Below are 20082 nucleotides of genomic sequence, written 5' to 3'. Positions count from 1 at the left end.
TTGAGGCCCTTCCCAGACTCATCTGCTTCCATTTATCTGCTGTTTGAGTGTGTGAGAAGCAGCGATGGAAAATGTCGGTAGACATGGGCGGCCTTGTAACGGACGGGTAGTTCATCTTCAGCAAATTTGAAAGCTTTGCTTCTCCTTCATCCAAGCCAAAACTGTTCTCCCCCTCCAAAAATCCCCCAAAAGCTGACTTTTATTTTGACAAGGAGAAAAGCCGATGAAAAAAACGAAAACACAAAAACAACATTTCATACTGCTGATGCAAAGTCCGTTTTTTGTTTTCCTCAGAAAGGTTTGGTAAGCCTATTTAGAGATTTGCGTTGCGCTTTTAGTGTGTGACATTACGGTAGGGGCGGGCTCTGGCCTTCCATGTGCGTGGCCCGTTTGATTGACATGGCGGAGCTTTGCTCGCACTAGTCCGCGTCGCGCCGCGCCAGCAGACAGGCGAGCAGGCAGGCAGGCGAGCTCCGGAGCCTGGGAATAAAAAAAAAAAAACCCACACACGCACACATAGCCACCATCACCACGACGAAACGAGAAAAACAACCAACGTCGCCGTCCGCTCTCCACGTTGTTTCATTCGCAGCGAGGTGAGTTTCAACTCTTTCTCAACAAAGGAGGCCATGTTGGAGAGGGAAACTTTTATAAAGTGCGTGCGTGTGCGAGTGTGTGTGCGTATGTTGGTTGCGCTGACGCCGGCAGTCTGAGCCACTTGGCCGAGCAGCGTCCAAAAAGGAGAGCGGAAAAAAAAGTCACTTTTGGCTGCGTTCACGCGCTTTCGAAAAAGTGCGTCAAAGTGGAGTTTTGCAACTTTTCCCAACGTCAAAGTGTCGTTTTGCTGACTTTGGGTTGGATGGAGAGTGAGCAGCGAACTTCAGCTTCTACTGCTAAATCTCTGTTTTGCTTTGCTTTGCATTCAAAAGTCAACAATCTGCGTCGAAGATGCTGACGAGGCGATTAACTCGTTTTTGCAGCAAATGGCTTTTTTTTTTAAGATACTCAAACCAGGGAAAAATGTCTCGCAGCTTTACGTAAAATACTCTTTCATCGCTCATAAATTAGTAACACAACCCTTTTTTTATCTTTGATATTTCCGAGTGATATTATGGAGACTTTGTTGCTTTTGGGTCCTTTTATGTTTTTTCTTTTTCCCCCTCTCCCTGCACAATGAGGCGTTTAGGGAAGGAAAGAAAAAAAAAAGTCTCCACTCCAGCAGATCCTAGCATTCCTTCCAGCCAGCCAGCCAGCCAGCCAGCCTCCCCTCTCTCTCTCTCGCTCTCTCTCTTTTTTTGCCTCCACCTCTCAGAAACGACTACGTGTCTGTTTGTGCACCAACACATCTTCCAAACTTTTTTTTAGTTTTTTAGTCAAACATCTTTTTATTTGTCATTTTCATGCTTCTAAAAAAAAAAATCCCCAAAAAGCGGAATACAACACACGCATGCACACGTGATCGTATTCCCAAAAGTTTGGAATTTGTCTTATCTATCGATGACCCCCTCCAGCCCAGCCGACCCCCCCCCCCTTTTTCCCTCTTGCTTAATAGTGGACTCTGGATCCAGGGGGCACGTTGGAGAAAAGAAATGACACGCACACGCACATTTTTGTCAGTGCAGAAAAAGAAGAAGAGAAGGAGAAATCTGATCCCAAATACATGACGTCACTTGACATTCCTTTAGTGCAACGCTGATGTGGCCGTTTTTTTAGACCTTTTACTTTGCTAAGGAGTAAAAGGGGGGGGACGGGGAGTGATGATCATTTAATAAGGTGATCGTTTTTCTCCCTGTGCGATTATTTTTGGACAGAAAATAGTTGTTTGTTTCTCAAACGGTTGACAAAAGGATGTCTGCTTGCTATAAAGTTGCCGTTGTCTGCTTTTTGTTGTCGAATTAGGACAAGCTAACTAGCTTGTGTTTTTTTTTTTCTCTTTGTGACATCAGTGAATTGATGAGGATTGAGAGTGAGCAGCAAACTTTGGATTTGATGGTGTCAAATTATGCTTTGGCTCAGGATACGGCTTTAATTGACAACCTTATGTCATACTTCGTATGTGATTCTCAAAGTGGTACGCTAGCTCCCACTAGTGGTATGGGGCGGAAAAATAAAATCGTTTGAGCAACTTTCCAGTAGATTACATAAGAAAGCTACTTTTTAGATGTCGACGGTCGAAATATTAGGAACAACTGTGATGCCCTGCGTCTCTACGATGACATTTCCACGAACCTTTGCTACACGTGTACTCAAACTTAAGCGTAATTAATGTCACCGCGGTAAACTTGGCCCCGCTTGACAAAGGCCTTTGTGTGCCCGGGGCGATTCCATTTGACTTTTGCGCCGCTGTTATAGTGATGTAAATAATCCCCCTCCCGCCTCCTCGTGTTTTCCTAATGTTAAGCCTCAGCGGCCTTTGCGTTTCTGCGCAATCAGAATGTAAACAAAGCGTCTGGAACGGTCCAGAAGATGCCGGGGCAGGAATGCTCGGATCTTAATGAGTGAGATTTTTTCCGTCCTCTCGTTTTGGTTTGCGGCAAAGCTGGGAATGCGTACAGCTGTCGGATGTTTGAATAATAATAATCCCCCCCCCCCTTTTTTTTTTTTTTGTTGCCCGTAAGAGCACAGAAGCTGTTGTTCACGGCGGAGTCATATTTCTGTGGCCTTTTTCTTCCGTGTGCATAGGTCAGCGGGTTGAATAACACTTTATATAAGTGAATGACCTGAGTTCCATAACCGTTGCAGATTTGTCTCCCAGGTACAAGCGACCTCGCTGCGTCTGAGTGGCAAGCTTAACATCGATTTATATAACAAGACAAAAATCGTTGACATTTTTTTGTTGTCCAGCAATTCGACAAAAACCAACAACTCGCATTCTTCACATATTCAACAAGTAGACAAACATTTCACAGTTTCTAAGGCTACACTAACGATAGCATGGTGGCGCTTGTCAAAATTCTGGAACTTATTTGGACCTGGAAAGCAACAACCTTAATGCATTTTGTCATCATGATTGCCACACAAGGTCACCTACATTTTTTTACCATCCAAGTTATTTGTCTTTTCTATCATTGCTATCAACGTAGTGACGGGCTGAACCAAAAAAAAAAAGATCTTCATAAAACCTTGTAGAAGCCATAATCAGTTTTCAAAAAGTGCAGCGTTCACATCCTTCTGTTTTGCACAATGCAACACGTGAACTCGTGCTCTTTCCCCTCCGGCGCAGACGTTTCCCGCGGAGAACTCGACACAAACCCGCTCTATAACGTAAGCCGACTGTGCTCTCCACGCGCACACAACGTATATGTTATGCGGCCCTCGCGGGGAGGTCTGGAAAAGTCTGCCCGCCGCGTGTTTGTTTAAGCTGCTAGCGGCCGCTAACTGGCGTCTATTGAGTCGCACATGAATGCCAACCTTGATTCGCCCCTCATCAAAACATAACGTCGGGGCTGATAGAAGACGCCAGGGTCGCCGTGCCCTCGGGAACCTTTGGACACTCATCGCATTGCAGAAATAGAACCCCAGCACTTTTTTTTCTTTTTTTTTTTTTTTTTTTGTTTTTTTTTTGAGCTTGACTTCAAAGAGGCGCGACTTGTTCCTTTGTATACAAAGGGCCCGTTTCTGTCAAATATTGTAAACAGATCTGTCTAAACGTGTTTCTTTCAATTTTAATCTTTTGAGAATTAGGAGTTCTCACAAGATGGTGAGAATGTATTTCTTCAAATAAATGTGGAATCTAGAATGAAATTGTTAATTCAGAGTAATGTTCCAAAACTATGGAATCCCTGAAGGGACATTTGAGGGAAAACAAACTATCAATGAATTGTGTTTTTTGTCCCCCTACAAAATAAGACTCTTTACTAACTTTAAATAAACGTTAGCGTTGGTGACAGCTCGGTCGCGGATTTAGCGTTCGCTAGGTGTCGTGCAGGTAAAAAACGGGGTCAGGGAGGGGTCGAGGCCCGCAGCGGATCGGCCAAAGGCGAGCAGCGCTTTTGTGTTGCTTGCTTGTGTGTTGTCAGAAAAGGAAGATGTAGCGGCTCTCGGGTTACTCGGGCAAGACAAAGCTTCCCTGCGTGGTGTGTGTTGGGGTGTGTGTGCAGTCCCCCCCCTCGCCCCCTCCACCATTATCTTTGACCGCCATCATGTTTCATGCAGCGGTTTGTCTGTAATTGAACTTTTAACGACGGGGGTAACTCGGGGCTGATCGATAAGGCCTTAAAATAAAATCTGGGCACAAATTTGTAGTTGTAATTGATTTCACCGCCTTTCCGAACGGAAAAAACAAATGCCAGCGTTCCAAATCAATTTAGCTCGGTTTCTCTTGTTACCAAAGATGCCAACCGATAATATTTTCACTTGAGCAACACAAACAAAACCATCGTTTTGACTAATTCTTGTTTTGTATGTGGAACTTTCTTTTTTTTTTAGCCTCAAAATCTGTTATCGCAATCTCTTAAGGATTTTCAACCTGCAGGTGTCATTGTGGGAAAACCCGACCCAAATGTAGCAAACTGGCGGGAGTTTGGTGTGTGTGTGTGTGTGTGTTCTTGATAACCTCGCTGGTGCTTTCACTTTCCATTTCCCAGCATCCTCTTGCGCTGTGTTGAAGTATCCCAGCATCTCATGTTTGCTTGGCACCGAGCTGCAATGTTTGCCCTCCTCCCCCTCATCCCTTCTTTCTTTTCGGGTCCATGATAGCAAGCCCTCCTTCCCTCACACAAACTCCCCCCCCTTGATAATTTCCTGCATTGTTGACCACCGCTTCGGGAGGAGATAAAGAGCAGCCTTTCAACTTGCTCCCCCCCCCCCCCCCCCTCCGTATTTGAACATGAAAGCTCTTATGAATGAGTTTATTTGCGCTCGACGACTGAGAGCGGGACGATAAAACCTCCCCAAAGACATTTTATGAATTAAATGACAGAGGGAAGGAGGGGTGTGATGATTATTGCTCGCAGATGACTTGAAAAGAATGCGAAAAATGCACCATAAAAGGGAAATGTCACGCTCCCTCCCACTGGAACAGCAGATATTAAAAGTCTACACACCCCTCTTCAAATGCCAGGTTTTTATCATTGGCAAAAGTATTTTCCACCATTTTGACCCCATAACTAAATTGATTTCTTTTTTTTAAAGCAGGAAGGTAAGCAACTAAGATAGCGTGGTTGCACAATTGTGCACACCCTTGAATAATCGAATCGCGCCACTCAAAGTCCATCTTGGTCAAAGTTGTTGATGAGTTTAACTTATTCTAAGATCAATATATTCAATAGTTTACCGACAAGTTGCACAAGGAAAATTGACGTTAGCACGTTTGCATTAGCATGTTGCTAGTTGATCCCTCCAGACGTTTTTTTTCTTTCTTCCAAACTGCATCTCTGAAGAGTCAGCAGCCGGTCGCCATCTTCCCCCGCTTGCTAACCGCTTATTTTTCCAGATTATGCGGCGGGATGAGTGTTTATGCAACGCGTGCGTGTGCATGTGGAGGAAGTAGGTGTTATTGAATGTAAAGCCACATGTTTTATTGCGTTTCAGCCTCCCCCTCTCAGGCATGCATACTGGATTGCCCCCACCCCCGCCCATGTTCACCCCCACCCCTCCCATCCTCACATACCTGTCATTTTTTCCCCCCCAAGTCTTCTCCTTGAGCCTCTTTTGGCCTTCACCAGGTCCTCCTCGAGTTCCACTTATCTGATGTTGCCCCGCACGACCACACAAGATTTGGATATTGTGTTTCCTTGGAATATTTTGTTCGCTTTCCAGCAGCCTCTTCTGCAGCGACTCTGACAGCTGTCAATCAAATTGCCTCCTCATTTTCATCTTTATGGCACAAACGCTTTCCAAATCCATTTTGTTCCGCTTAAGTCCGCTCAGAAGCGTGAAAATGGAGTAAGATACCGGTCTCCCATCCTCACCCCCCCCTTCCAAGTCACACACACAGGCTGGCGGAAATACACACCCACATCCCTGAATGACTGTGTGAAATCCTGAGGCTGATTGGGGAGGAGGAATGCAACCTTGTGACCCCCGGCCGTGGGGGGGAGGAGGAAAGGGATGGGATGGGGGTGAGGGGCGGGTACAAGGCGTTCAAGGTCTGCGCTTGTGCGTGCATGTTTGTGTGTGTGTCTGCGTCAGGTACCACACATTATGGACCGCAACGTCCATGTGACTAAAAATATAGTTCCGCTTATTCATTTCAACTCGTTTCTTTTTTCCATACACACACACACATGAAGCTACTCTCATTCATAAACACAAGCAGCAGTAGGAGGAGTTAGTCATAGACTGAGGCATGTAAAGGACCATTCAGGGTTTTCTTCTGCAAAGCCTGTCTGTGCATGTGTGTGTGTGTGTGTTCTTGTCCGTCAATATTGGATTGGGATCACTTTTTATTAAAGAGGCATTTTTCTTTGTGGGAACATTTTGCCTGGTCCACACAAGAAAAACTGCTGGTATGTGTGGCATTAGAAGAAAAGCATATTTGTGTTTGTTGGTAATTTGGCCTTTCCCATATTACAATGTTTCTTTGTGAGCTAGTGTGGCAACAATGGATGGAAGAAAAAAAAAATGCTATTGTGTGTGTATATCTATGTTGTTGTCTTAGTGTGGCACATTTTTAGCAGGTCAAGAAAATGGTTGTGTGTTTTCTTTCGATAGAAGTCTGGCATCCCACTTTAGGGCTCAAAAGTGTGTAAAGATGTTCTTGTCTTTCTATGTTAGTGAGCCACCACTGGTTTCTAGAAATACAAAATGCTAGTATGAGCTTCTTCCACTCTTATAGACTGTTTTTTATGTGTTTGTGTGTTTCTCAAGGAACTGCGACTAGACTTTTTTTCACGGCTCATAAAGCCGCGCGTGTGTGTTCTCGACCCGGCATCTTAATTAGGAGCCGTGTCATGGAGGCGCGCCGAAATCATTAGCCTCCGTCGTTTCCGCCTCGCCGCGCTGCATAACCGCCACGGAAAAGTCCAACCGTCATGTCTGGCTGTAGGCGAGGCTTACGAGTACAGTAACAGTACACTCTCCAACCGAGCGTATCGGTTACATCGAAACAGTGACGTTAGGTTTGAATGACGGGCGAGGAGGCCGCTGAGGTGCTGACGGCACGTCTCGAGGGCTCGGAAAAATCTTTTTTTCTTTAATGGCTTTCCGAAGTTTTGGCGCTTGGCTTGTTTGCTGGAGGCACAAACTCACTTTTTGTTCCCTGCAACTGGAGATGGATGAGAACTGGACACAGCATTAGGGACACCTGAAGAATGGGGTAAAATAATCATGCAAAATTGGAAAAACCTCAATACAGGGCTGCACGTTTTAATAATCGGTTATTTTGTCCATTAGGTTAGCGTTAGGGTTAGCGCAAGAGTCGGTCAGCTTGAGCGCTTGGCGTCTGAAATTACGAATCCAAATCATATGTTGCAAATATGCTGAGTGTGCACTCCTCACGCTCAAAACGCTCAGCTGGGAGGAGGATTGTTCATCGTCGGCCAGCAAACACACACACACTGTATTGTGTGTGTGTGTATTTATATTCTGTATGTGCGGTTGAGTGTTGGAGCCAACGCATGCATACCTTTCATGTACGTTTGCGTGTGCGCGGATTGAGGAGGAAGTGGCCGTGTTTGTTTAAACTGCGCACGCTCACCCATGTGGGACAATTTAGCAGGAATGAGAACCCGCCAAAGCCACTCAACCGGACCGCCCCCACCTTCGCTACCCCAAAACACATCAAGCTTGCAAAAAAAAACTCCTGAATGGGTGGTGGTCTGTTTTTTGATGGTTCCGTGACGGGGGCAGGTTAAACCTGGAAGTAGGGCCCGAGAGCAGTAATAATGTGCTACCTTGACTTCCGAGCGCATTGATGATTCCAAAAAGTACCGTATTGGCCCGAATATAAGACAAGTTTTTTTTTTTCATTGAAATAAAACTTAAAAAACTCATCTTACATTCAAGGTCTAGACAAAGGCTTTTTTTCAAACTTGGGTCTTGAAAAAGAGAGGGTTGTCTTATAATCGGGGTTGTCTTATATTCGGGCCAATACGGTAATCTAATTCAAAGCTCGAAATACAAATATCTTTTTGTTGTGAAGCAGTTTTGCCAAATGACTTTGTTTGAGGAGCAATGGAGATCTGACAAGATAACCAATGTGTGGTGTTAAACGTGCTTGCTGTTAGCGTAGCAATTAACTTCTCCATCCTTTCTTGTCATTCCTTTGTAAGACCGATGTGTGTGTGTCCCTCAACGCTAGCGCAGGGATGTCAAGTTTAGCACTCGCTTCTGCCCACGCTTGCCAAATAGTGCGCCTGAAGTCAACGAGGGCGTTTGGGGATTTGAATGCGAATGGTAGTCAATAAAAAAAGGAAGAAAATCTGGAAGCAGTGAAGAAGATTTAGAAGAGAAGTGAGTCATGGTCATGCGCTTGTGGGAGAGTCTGCACTTCCTCAACAACAACAACAACACCTGTCGCACGCTCACAAAAGTACGGGCGACTTGATAATAATGATGTTTTCAAACATGGACGCAAGCAGTGACGGGAAGCTGAGTGTGTGTGTTCAGGGGGGTCATTTGTGTGTGTGTGTGTGTGTGTGTGTATCTTGGGTGATGTAACAGCTGGAAACTCGACTTGCGATTGAATGAATGTTGTTAGGTCACTTTGTCTTGTGTTTAAATTGGACTCTTCCACGCCCACCGGCTGACCTACATTCCTCCTTTCCTCTTTTCCCGCCTCCTCATCTCCTGACCTCGTCTTCATCTTCCACCCTTCTTCTTCCTTTTCTCCTAGCCTTCCTCTCATCTTTATCCGTTCCCCAACTTTGACCTCTTCCCCTTTTGATGACATCATCATGGTGATTGCAAAGAGATGGCGGCAAAGGACTACTTTTGTCTCAATGAAGTTCCTCAACTCACTCGATATAGTTTCTTGGGTATTGCATCAATTTATAATATGCTTTTGGAAGTTGATCCGGCCCTTTAAATGCTGTGACCAAGGACAACAGCTCTTAATGTCTCCATTTCCATATGTGTGTGTGTGTGTGTTATGTAACTGTGGTCTCTTCCTGCCAATGAGGCCGCCGCTGCCTCTTCTTCTTCTTCTTCTTTGGAACTGCCAGCAGCCAGATGAGGCCCCGCCAACAGGCTTTTTCCCGGCAGCCGGTTTGGAGTCAGGGCACCGTGTTTTAACAGGGAGCAGGAATGCAAGGGAGGCGGGGTCTTTCCAGGAAGTGCATGGCAATAGCGAGGGATACAAGATTCTTTTGGCCGTCATGGTTTCCTTGGATTTGAGTTGGATTCCCTGAAAAAGAAAGATATGAGTTGGAAAATTTGCATGATCAATATTTCTGTCATTTTCATTGCATTTGTTTTGCTGTTTTCGTTGCCCCAGAAATTGCCGAGTTAAATTGTAATTTTTTTAAATGATAAACAATAATGAAATGCTATATACTCATAAAATAAACACATTTAAAAATTTAACTCTTTGCTAAAATTGACATCTATATTTATCTTTTTTCATCAAAGGTTATGTGATAATGTTATTTATAGCCATGAGCTGTTTTGAAAATATCACCAAAGTCACTTTGTCTTCTGTTGTGGTTGATGTTCCTCGAAAACCAGCCTTGATGAGAGCACGACAAGCATGGCTGCTTATTTAAAGGAGGCAGAGAAGTGCTTTAAAAAAAAAAAGTGGGATGCGTCCCAACTCGCCGCCCGCCGCACATTTCAGAATTCTTTGCATTTAAAAAAAAAAAAAAGGCACCTGAGAGGCAGCAAATGAGAGAGTGAGCTTAAGAGCAAAACTCTATCACAGAGTCATCCAGGGAAAGTATAATTGCAACTGAGACGCCCTCTAATCTGCAGCACAGTTTTTGCAAGGGCCGTCCCGGAATGTTCCACTCGCTTCAAATTGGATCAGCCCAAGTTAAAAACTTTTTTTTTTTTGGTTTTGAATTGACAGTTTTAGCTCCACCATGGAAGTTATTTTTGCATTATCACAGGTTTGTTTGTGTGCAACTTCCTGGTCACACTTCCCTTCAAAGCTGTCTTTTTTTTTTTTTTTTTTCGGGAACAAGAATAGTGTAAAATCATCACGATACGTTCACACTGCTAAGTCAGAAATGTTCCTTTGTCTAATTTTCATCTCCCCCCCATGGTCTGAAGAGTAAAAAGTCAAGTGTGTGTGTGGACATTCAGTTCATTCAATGTTGGGAACGCTTTGTAAAGATTAACACTCACTTCCCTCATCCTATTTTAATTTCCAAGTCACACCCTGTCCTCAGGTCACCTCAAAGTCTAATTGCGGAAAGCTTTTTTTTTTTTTTTTTTGCTTTTGGCTGTGCTGTGCCTTTGTTAAATCCAAAATCTGGGTTCTGTTAAAGCAAAACTTCACTGTATTGTTTTTTTTTTTTTACATCATACCAGATGCTGGTGTCATCTAACCTTGTTGCAAAATGCTGAGACATTGGTGTAAGTGCCTTCCTTGTAGACTAAAGTGAATTCCCGCCTGGTGGGCACATTAGCATGCAGTCAAAGAGCGACAAATTCTTGTTCATGGCTGGAATGTGTGACGTGGACCCCCACCCTTCTTCCCCTCCGACCAAATGCAAAAAAACCCCCCAAAAAAACCAGCAGTTCACTTTATTGTCTAGTTTTTCTATGAAAGTGCAAATTAGATGCGCGGCTGAGCGTCCAAATTACAGTCGTGAAATTTTCCCGGGGTGCACGAGGTTCCTTAAAAAGCCTTCGTCATCCTTTAAAAAGAAACGTCAAATTTAAAGCTGCGGTTCAGTGGTCTTTAAATGCACAATAAACACAACTGTGTGATTTGGCGCACTCCCAGTGGTCAAATATATTGGACGGGTTGAAGAAAGAGAGAAGAAGCTGCAGTCTCCCACACCTGATTGGTAGCTTTTTTTTCGTTCCGTCAAGTACCAAGAACTAAAAAGTGTTGCGCTCCTTTGAAAATCTGGCCTCACTTCTGAAGGAATCTTTTTGTTTGGCCTTCCAGTCATATCTCACATCGCTGAAACGTTTGGAATGAAAAGCTTTAGATGCCTCATGGCCGTCCGTCTTTGGACCCCGGAGAAGTTGCCGAGAGGTTTATTGGTACACGGTGTGATTGTGTGTTTGTTTGTTGCGCGAGGGTCCATTTGCATTCCGCTCCACCCGTTCCTCACCGTGGACGACGACGTATCATTACTGCAATTACAAGGCTGGTGGATGGCAACACACACACACACACACACACACACACACACACACACTTGCTCAATGCAAACACACTGGCTGCACATGTGCTGCTAGCCTATGTGGGAAACCTCTTTTATAAATCCTCCTTCTGTCTTGCCCAAGTGTGTGTTTGTGTGTGTACGTGCGTATGCAAGTGTGTGTTCACTTCAGCCCAACATTCCTTTCCACCCTTCTTTGCCCCCCCCACCCCACTTCGCTGTATCTCGATGTCTCCTCCACTCCACCTCTGTTAAGAAGGTACTCGCACAATCTGAGTGTGTGCGTGTGTGTTTGTGTGTGTGAGGGAGACAGTGGGTCCCTCCTTCACTGAATACCTTTTGTAAAAGGAGCTGGGTTTGAATGGGAGTGGTGTCAGTGGCAGTTTCCCACCATATTTAGCAGCTCCGCCTCCCCCCCCCCCCTTTTTTTTTTTACTACACACAAGCACACACATACATGCTAAATTAGCAATTAAATGCTAACCCAGGAAAAAATTGTCAGCAGAAATGAAAGGGACTTGAATGCACGTCAGGCAGGTGTCATGTCTATGCATTTACGCTGAGGCCAATGTAGTTAAGAGTATTGGAATAGGATGATCTATTTTGCATTGTGCATTAGCTTTAAGCTAGTGGGGGCAAAAAAATTGCAAATTCGTCTCATTTCATGCAAAACTCTTTTTTTTTTTTTAAGAAATATTCTGCCAAACTGCTTCTTGCGGTGAAGCGAGCCCAGTCGACGGCGCTTCCGTTTATCAGCCGCGTCATTTGCGCTGGCTGAAGAAGTCATCAGCACGCCTCCACTTAATGGTGGCAGACACAACAAAATGAGATTAGAGCAAGTAACCAGACAAAAGTTCCCCTATTCATTTTCAGGCTAAGTTGGACTTAACCTTTTTCGTATTTGCTCTAAATGCTCTTAGAAGTGCCAATCAAAGCTCCTACGTGCAGTTTTGCTTGAAAACATTCAAAATGCAAGCAGTGTGTGTGTGTGTGTTCTTCAAATAACTTTGCTGCAGTAGTGGAAACGTGTAAGCTAACTTTAAAGGTGGTCCGTAACTCCGTTCTCCTCTTTGTCTCTCCTTCGTCTTGCTCTTCTTTTTCCTGGCGAGTGGCGTTACCATCTGTCCACGATGTGTCCTGGAAGCTGCATAAATGTGTGTGTGTTTTGGAGGCTGGATGGCCAGGCCGAGCTGGGAGCGGGGCTCGGCTGGAGGAAAAGACTTTGCGGTTGGAGCGCAACTTGTGATTAAATGCGGTGAGGTGGAGCCAACATGGCAAGGGTGATGTTGGCGTGTGCGTGCAGACGAATGTATGTGCGCGCGTGTGTGTTTAGGGGTCAAGAGTGCGAGCTGCAGCTGTGTGAAGACCTTGCAAAATGCGTGGATGAACAATATTTTTTTTCATAATTATAAATAACAATTTGCGATATTGTCTGTCTGCGTGTGTTGCACCACCGTTTGTGTTCAAATCTCCAGTTTTTAGTTTGACTTCAAAATTTAAATACCTGACGCTCTTAATGTCGGATTACCGTAATTTTCGGACTATAAATGGCGTTTTCCATAGTTTGGGTGGGGGGGCGACTTATACTCAGGAGTGACTTATATACATATATATGGGTTTTTTTTTTCACTTTTTTGGGCATTTTATGGCTGGTGCGACTTGTACTCCGGTGCGATTTATAGTCCGAAAATTACGGTAGTCTGTTTCCAATGAGAAAATCCAAAATCGAACTAGCCACGGCGATACGTCAGGGGAAATACATCCAATATTACTTCCTGTTCATGCATGTGTGCCTGACTCGTATGTTTGTCTGTACTTTCCCAGGTAGGGCAGTTGAGTGAATTTCTCCATGAATGTACGTCACAATGATGATGACAGACCAGATTCCACTGGACTTGGCTCCGCCGCCTCTCCTGAACGGGGAGGTCCCGCTCATGCCGCACATGGTTAACGGTGATGCAGCGCAGCAGGTAAACACACCCTCATTGTGCCAGTGCACTCATTGGCATATTGTCGGACACGCCGCTGCCTCGGGTTGCAACATGCACACACACACACACACACACACACACACACACACACACACACACACACACACACACAAAAACACGGTCTAAAGAAAGGGTGGTGCTTCTCAAGGATTAGGCCACACTAACCTGGAAAGACAAGACGACACACACAACGTGCACATTTTCCCTGAAGGTAACAATTAAAATGTTTCTTTCAGAATGGTCACATTTCCACGATTGTGTCACACTAAAATCAGAAAAACAAAAGCACACCCACAGCAACACTCAGCAAAGTCTTTTCAAGATGAGTCACGTCCTGTAGGGACACTGACATGTTCATTCAGTTTTAAAATGTCTATTTTTAGTTTCATTACAAAACACTTGTGTGACGTTGAACAATATTTTTCTTGACTTTGTCTGGATTGCGTGCAGCGAGCCACGTCGTCCCGGTGTGGACCTACCTCCTCTCCTTGCTTGGCGGGGGAGTTTTTGGCCGCGGCATGCTAGCAGTTAGAGCGCTCTTTTATTTTTTTGTGACTCCAAATCCCTGCAGCCTAAACTTAGTGTGCAACCAAAGATAGAGAGACCAATCATTATGCACATTTGTGTGCGTGTGTGTTGAGTCTGTCATATGAGGAGTGGGGAAAACATTTTAAAACCGAATATAGTAAATGTAAAATATGGGAATTTTTGTCTATTTTTCACTAGGAATATTTAAAAAAAAAAAAAAAAAAAAGGTGAATTAATAATAATAGAATAATACCCTGGAATGATGAATTAAGTAACTGCGTGTGGAAATAACAGGCAGGAGGAAAATGGGAATATGTTCCTGTGCGAACGCTCCGAGGATTCACACAATGACGTAAACGCCGTTAAGTAGCTCCATCAATCCACGCTCGGCCTCCGCCCACTCGGTCTGGCGGAGGGGTTTTCTCAGCCCTCGGCAAACGTGGGTCACCCCGACTGTGGTTCCCATAGCAACAACAGCAGCCGCCGCTGCAATAGCAGCCGGCGGGGCAGCAAGCGTGCGATTGTGAGGAAGAGGAGCGGCTCGGCGATGGGCGAGCACGCCGACTCCCGAGGCGGGATATGACTATTATTCTCTCAACGGCGGCACACCTGTAGCATGCAATGGAGGGTCACCTGTTTCATGTGTACAGCCACGTGTGCACACTCAACCGTCCGCACGCCGACAATACGACGGTGAGGCGGGGACGTGGGGCGCGCCGCCGCGGCGCTTTCAACGGCCGCGTTATGTCACCGCCGCTTGTCAATAGACGGGATTTTTTGCTGCTCATCTGAACTTGTTTGTGTTTGGACACAGGTTATCCTGGTGCAGGTGAACCCGGGGGAGACGTTCACCATCCGGGCGGAGGACGGCTCGCTGCAATGCATCCAGGGTCAGTATTCCTCGCCGCTTGTCGTGTTGTCATAGCGATGCGCGCGCACATGTGCGCGCACGTGTGCCTTGGTTTGAAGTTCACGCTTCGCTTCACGTGGGCTCAGAGTAAACAAAAGTTTCCATGTGTCATAAAACGATACGATATTTCAAAGTTGATTTGAATTCATTATCCAATCCAAATGACGAAATTGAAGCAATTTGACATTTTTTTAGCCAGAAGCCGAGCTGCACTTTGGTTTGCGCGTTATTTTCATGGCGAACTGCACGTCGCCACGGCAACCGTCCTTGCAAGCCGACATTGTGTCCATTCAGTACAATCGTGATGGCAACAGTAACGTCTTTCATCGCGTCGTGCGCGTCAAAGTCAAAGCAAGTCTCGCTCGCTCTTTCTTTGTGCGGAGGCGGAGAATAAAAAGTGTAATGGAATTCCCCTTGCATCACTGCGTCTCATGTTGATGATGTCAGCGGAGGTTTGAAAGAGCCCCGTTGTTCCGTCTCCAAAACACACCTGACCCCCCCTCGTGGACCACCCCCTGGTGTCCCACACCTATGTGTGATATACTAACTAATTACAGCCTACCGCCCTTTTCTCCGCCCCCAAGGTAATTGCCCCCCCCCCTTTATTGTGGGGGGTGGGCAGAAATAATGCCAAACAAATATACCTCAGGGCGTAGGATAGAGACGGAGGAATCCGGGGTGGGGTGCTGGCTTGCTCCCATCGTCGGCCATTTTGGTTTGATGGTTCCAAATATCGGCATCAATGCCTGGAAATGAAAAACAGCTCTGCCATTTCTGCAACCTTTTGTCGAATCGTTTTTTGCACGTTTGAACACATCCCGAGGAATTGCAAGCTGAATCGGTTCGGTAGTAAAAACTCAAATCCTTTCCAGCATCTTCAATACTGCGCACACGTGAATTATGAAACGCTTGCCCTCCGGGTTATGCAATTACATTTTTGGAAAAGGGGGTCATAAAATAGCATGTTCACTTTTTCAAAGCAGTTTGAAAGCAGCTCCCTGTTATTGCTAATGAGCTGCGCTTAACAGATTAGTGTGTGCGGGTACCTCACGTTTTCATATATAGAAAGAAAAAAACATTTTGGCTGCGGAACGTTAACGTCGGTCGCGGGCAAACACACGAAATCGTAGTTTGGCTTTGCCTTGACCACCTACTATTAAACCTACTGACCTCCTTACAGTGTGTGTGTTTGTGTGTGGCCTGCCACGTTAATAATATATGCATTTAAGCACACCTTTCAGGACTAAGACCCCCCCCCGTAAATTAGTGAAAACACCCAGGCAGACACAATTTCGACTTTTTACAATGTGTGGCAGCTCGCACAAACATCAACGCAAATTGTTTTTTTTTTTTTCTTTTTCTTCTTCAGTGGATTTGACAAGACGAGCTGAGGCTTGATTTTTCCTTTTGTGATGTCAGCGGATGCAAATATTTTGAACACCCCGCGCTATTAATAGAACAGCGGCAGCTCCGAGGCGTGTCGTGCTTTGACTTTTTGAACGAAATGATGTCAGAAATTTTGGGATGTAATTGACGCCCACGAAGTCGCGACATGTCGCGAGATGGCGGCAAAGCACTTTTTTTGTATTGGACCAGACTCACTAAATGAAGCTCACTACGATATATTGTCTTGTCGCACGATGGCGCCAAAGCCATCATTTTATATTAGACATGGCTTTTCGGGAGGTTTTTAGCAAACAACCCGGGCGAGGATTTGTGCGAATTCACTTCGAATCGACATCGCGAGTAACTCCGATAGGAAGGGAAAAAAAATTCAATCACAAAATTTAGCGGGGTTAAAAATTTCAATTTACATCCACAACAAGAACAAAGTTCCGCTTGACGGAAAAGTGTCTCCAGGCCAAGTCCTCCATCCGTCTGCTAATTAGCATCGGCACCCAACCTCAGCTCATGGGGTAGCCCCAACTCCCCCATGAACCCCCTCAGGTCCCCCCCCCCCCCACCAAGACCATTCCCCAGAGCTTTCCCACACTCACATCAAAGGGCAACAATCTGGAGGGTGTGTTCCAGCACCACACTCTGGAATGTGCTTGTGTGTGTCTGTGTGTGTGCATGAGGCCTTGTGTTGGTTTACTGTGTTGTTTGCTCTTTGTTGGACTTTTATGTGGGCTGATGAGGCTTGAGTGTGTGTGTGTGTGGGGGGGGGGGGGCAAGCGGGAGATCGGTGGTGGTGATGATGGAGTGCAGGAAACGACGGCCGAATAGCCAGGATGTGACATCATCATCATTAGCATCACCGGGAGCTCGGCAATTTGGAGTCAAATCCGTATTTGGGGACAAAGTTGATATGAATTAATTGACAGTCAATGGCGTCATAAAACGTTTTCATATATTTAGCCTTGTTCTATTTTTGTTTCACTCGGCTGGTTGATGCGCATTTTTCGTCTCACTCCTTTTTTTTTTTTTTTTTTTTTGCCTGAGTCTGCACTTCTGCTCCTCAGTGGCTTTGGATAGGACGTGTGGAAATAGCTCCTTGAGAGACAGAGAGCCATTGTGGACAGTCTGGCGCTGCGTGTTTGGATGGCGCTCAACACGCTTTGAGCACGTAGGACGAGCGCTACTGCTTACCATTGCGTCCCGGCGGGCATGTTCGGCATGACGGGATGCGGCCGATCATCTCCAAATGATGCATTGGAATCGAGAGAAGCGGACTTTCTGACAACCGATTAATCGGACGATTATTGATCAAATACATGGAATAAAAAAAATTTGAGCGCTTACATCAGCAACATATTAACATTTGATTGCTTTCCAATATGTAGTCCTTTAGTTTTAGTCTTAAAAATTGCATTAGCATGTGGAAAAAAAACCCCCCACAAAAATCTGCAGCAAAATTTTGGCCGCCTTCCAGCATTTAAATTGTCCATGATGTAAATGTAATGATGTAAATTCTTAGTGGGCCGGATAAAAATAAAAAGAATTGCCGCCGTTTGCATAAAGAGAATGCCGCGTAATTGTCGTCGCCCGCCCGGCCCTGCCCTGCTCGGTTCTGCTCGGCTCTGACTTGTGAACTCGATGCCCTCGCCTCGCCTCGCCGCGACAGGCATGAAGAGGCAACGTTACGCCAGGCGAGTGGAGTGGAAAAAGGAACGACACAAGGAGGAAAGGTAAACAGAATCCGACCAAGCGTGTCTGGTCGTGTCTGCCGCAAGGCGGGCGAGGCCGCTTCCTCATTTAACGCCGCTGACCCCAAGCACCCTCGCCGCCACCGCCCACTCGCTTCGGACCGGTCGGATGTTGCGAGCGGTTCTGGCGCGGAAGACGAGTAGGAGGAGGTCTGTCTTCATGTGTGAGAAAAAAAGGGGTGAATTTTCCAGAAGGAGAGAGAGACCGAGAAAAGAAAGGGAATCTTTTCCAGGGATGAAATTCCTCACTGGATTGACGTTCAGGGTACAGCTGGGGATGTTTGCCCTCCCTTCCCTCCCCCCTTTCCTCCCCCTTGCTCATCTTGTTTTAATTCCGCCCCACAACATGCTGACATTCTTTTGAAAGTATTTCTGCTTAACTCTTTCAAGGATGGCTAACAAAGTTGACAGTCGCCACATGCAATTGTTTATATCATGTCAGCTTTCCGTTGGCCTGATTGCGTGTGTGTGTGTGTGTGTGTGTGTGTGTGTGTGTGTGTGTGTGTGTGTGTGTGTGTGTGTGTGTGTGTGTGTGTGTGTGTGTGTGTGTGTGTGTGTGTGTGTGTGTGTGTGTGTGTGTGTGTGTGTGTGTGTGTGTGTGTGTGTGTGTGTGTGTGTGTGTGTGTGTGTGTGTGAAAAGAACTTTATTGTTGTTCCCCAGTCGTCCTGGCAAATAGAATCGTCCACATCATACGTACATGCTCGACGGAGGAGGAGGGGGGCGGCGGATTTTGGGAAAGTCCCCGCTCAAGGTGGACTTGGATCCAGTCCGTCCCGCTTTGGAAATAGGACAAATTGGTGTTGTGAGAGCGGATCGGACGCTCGCCTTTGATCAAACTGGGAAAAGCGGAGCCGCAAAGTGGCCGTGACTCATCCTGAAGGAATTTGGGCTGTCGGGGGGTACAAAAGCTGCTCTTCTTTTTTTTTTTTTTACTGGGTCAAGGTTTGAAGAGGAGAAGCAGGAAACGATTATCGGACTCCTCCGAGTGTGTTTACTCGCCGACAGCTGTTGCGCCTCTTCGCTCGACGCGCCCGCCTGATTAGGGGATGGATAGAATGAGTCACAGGCCGTCTGGATTGTGTACATTCGGGCCGAGTCACCGCTGGGTTGAACCAAGTGGGCCGAGTAAAATGCGTCGCACACTCCCTGTCGTCCGGCGAAACTCCCGCCTGAAGTTTCCCCCCTAAAGTTATTATATTGAGAATGTTGAGAATAGTTATTTTATGCGATTCAAAAAAAAAAAAAAGATTTGTTGGAAAATAAAATAAAAATTAAATATTTGCTCAGGCATGATTTTATTTTATTTTTGTGCAAAACTTGCACAATTCAAACATAGAAAACAAGATTATGTAATATGTTACATGATAATATTAATATTTAAAAGTCACGATTTTGAAAAAAGTAAATTATTTGCAAAAATCCTCGTGTGTGTGTATATACGTGTGTTGTTCCAGGTGTGTCGAGTGTAATTTGTCAGCGTAAACTACGCAAATGTCAGCGTGCTCCAGAACTCAAGTGTTTGTGTGTGTCAGCGTGACTCCTTTAAGAGTTTATACACAAGTTTGCAGGTGTTACGTTGCTTTTGTCTCCATTTTTCTTCGCAGACATGTTTGTCTTTGTGTATAAGCGCCTTCATGTGTAATTGTGTACACACATCTGTGTGTGTGCAGCTGGGCTAGTGTGTGTGTGTGTGTTTTCTGAGAGAACAAAGCAAGAGTGGCTGAGTCCCTCCAGACATGACGTTGCTCTACTCTGGAGCGGACCCAGCAGCAACTAGGTCGGCTTGCAGAAATCCTCCGATGGTGGTGGTGGTGGTGGTGGGGGGGGGGGGGTCGAGTCGGCCCCCGGGTGGAGGAGCGTGCTGGCACTTGCATTTTTTTAAAAGGCGTCGACACGAATACTCGACATGCTAATTCGGGTTGTCCTGATCCGATCACGTAATCGGAATTCGGAGCCGATGACCAATTTAAAAGCCGATCGTTATTAGGTGAAATACGATTTTTTAAAATTTCTCCTCCCACTTTTGGCCACTTGGAGTAGTTCATTTTGATGGTTCATATTTAATTGTAGTATGTGTACTATGAATGATGTGCTATTTATTTATTTTCCTTTTAATTGTCTTTTTAATTGTAACTTTGACGCATGCTTGAACCTTCAATTTCCTGAACTGCACCTTTCTGGCAATATAGTGCCAGTCCCAGAGGTCACGCGTGTGGACGACGGAAAGCCCACATCACATCATATTCCGATAATAAACTCGATGACTTGCCTTTGAGTCAACGCGGCTTGA

The 20082-nt window shown here is 45.5% G+C and overlaps 1 protein-coding gene across 1 annotated transcript in view; it reads left to right on the top strand.

The window, feature by feature from the left end:
* The first annotated feature begins 398 nt into the window (after positions 1-398).
* Positions 399-20082, top strand: part of fndc3ba (fibronectin type III domain containing 3Ba) — a 41867-nt gene continuing 22183 nt past the window's right edge. The window contains exons 1-3 of the mRNA XM_061301149.1: positions 399-596; positions 13041-13186; positions 14550-14625. Coding sequence (XP_061157133.1) covers positions 13070-13186; positions 14550-14625 — 193 coding nt within the window. The 5' untranslated portion in view covers positions 399-596; positions 13041-13069. The remainder of the gene's footprint in view (positions 597-13040; positions 13187-14549; positions 14626-20082) is intronic.

Source organism: Syngnathus typhle, linkage group LG16, assembly GCF_033458585.1.
Source record: "Syngnathus typhle isolate RoL2023-S1 ecotype Sweden linkage group LG16, RoL_Styp_1.0, whole genome shotgun sequence".
NCBI classification, from domain to species: Eukaryota; Metazoa; Chordata; class Actinopteri; order Syngnathiformes; family Syngnathidae; genus Syngnathus; species Syngnathus typhle.
This window is presented reverse-complemented; position numbering and strand designations above follow the sequence as displayed.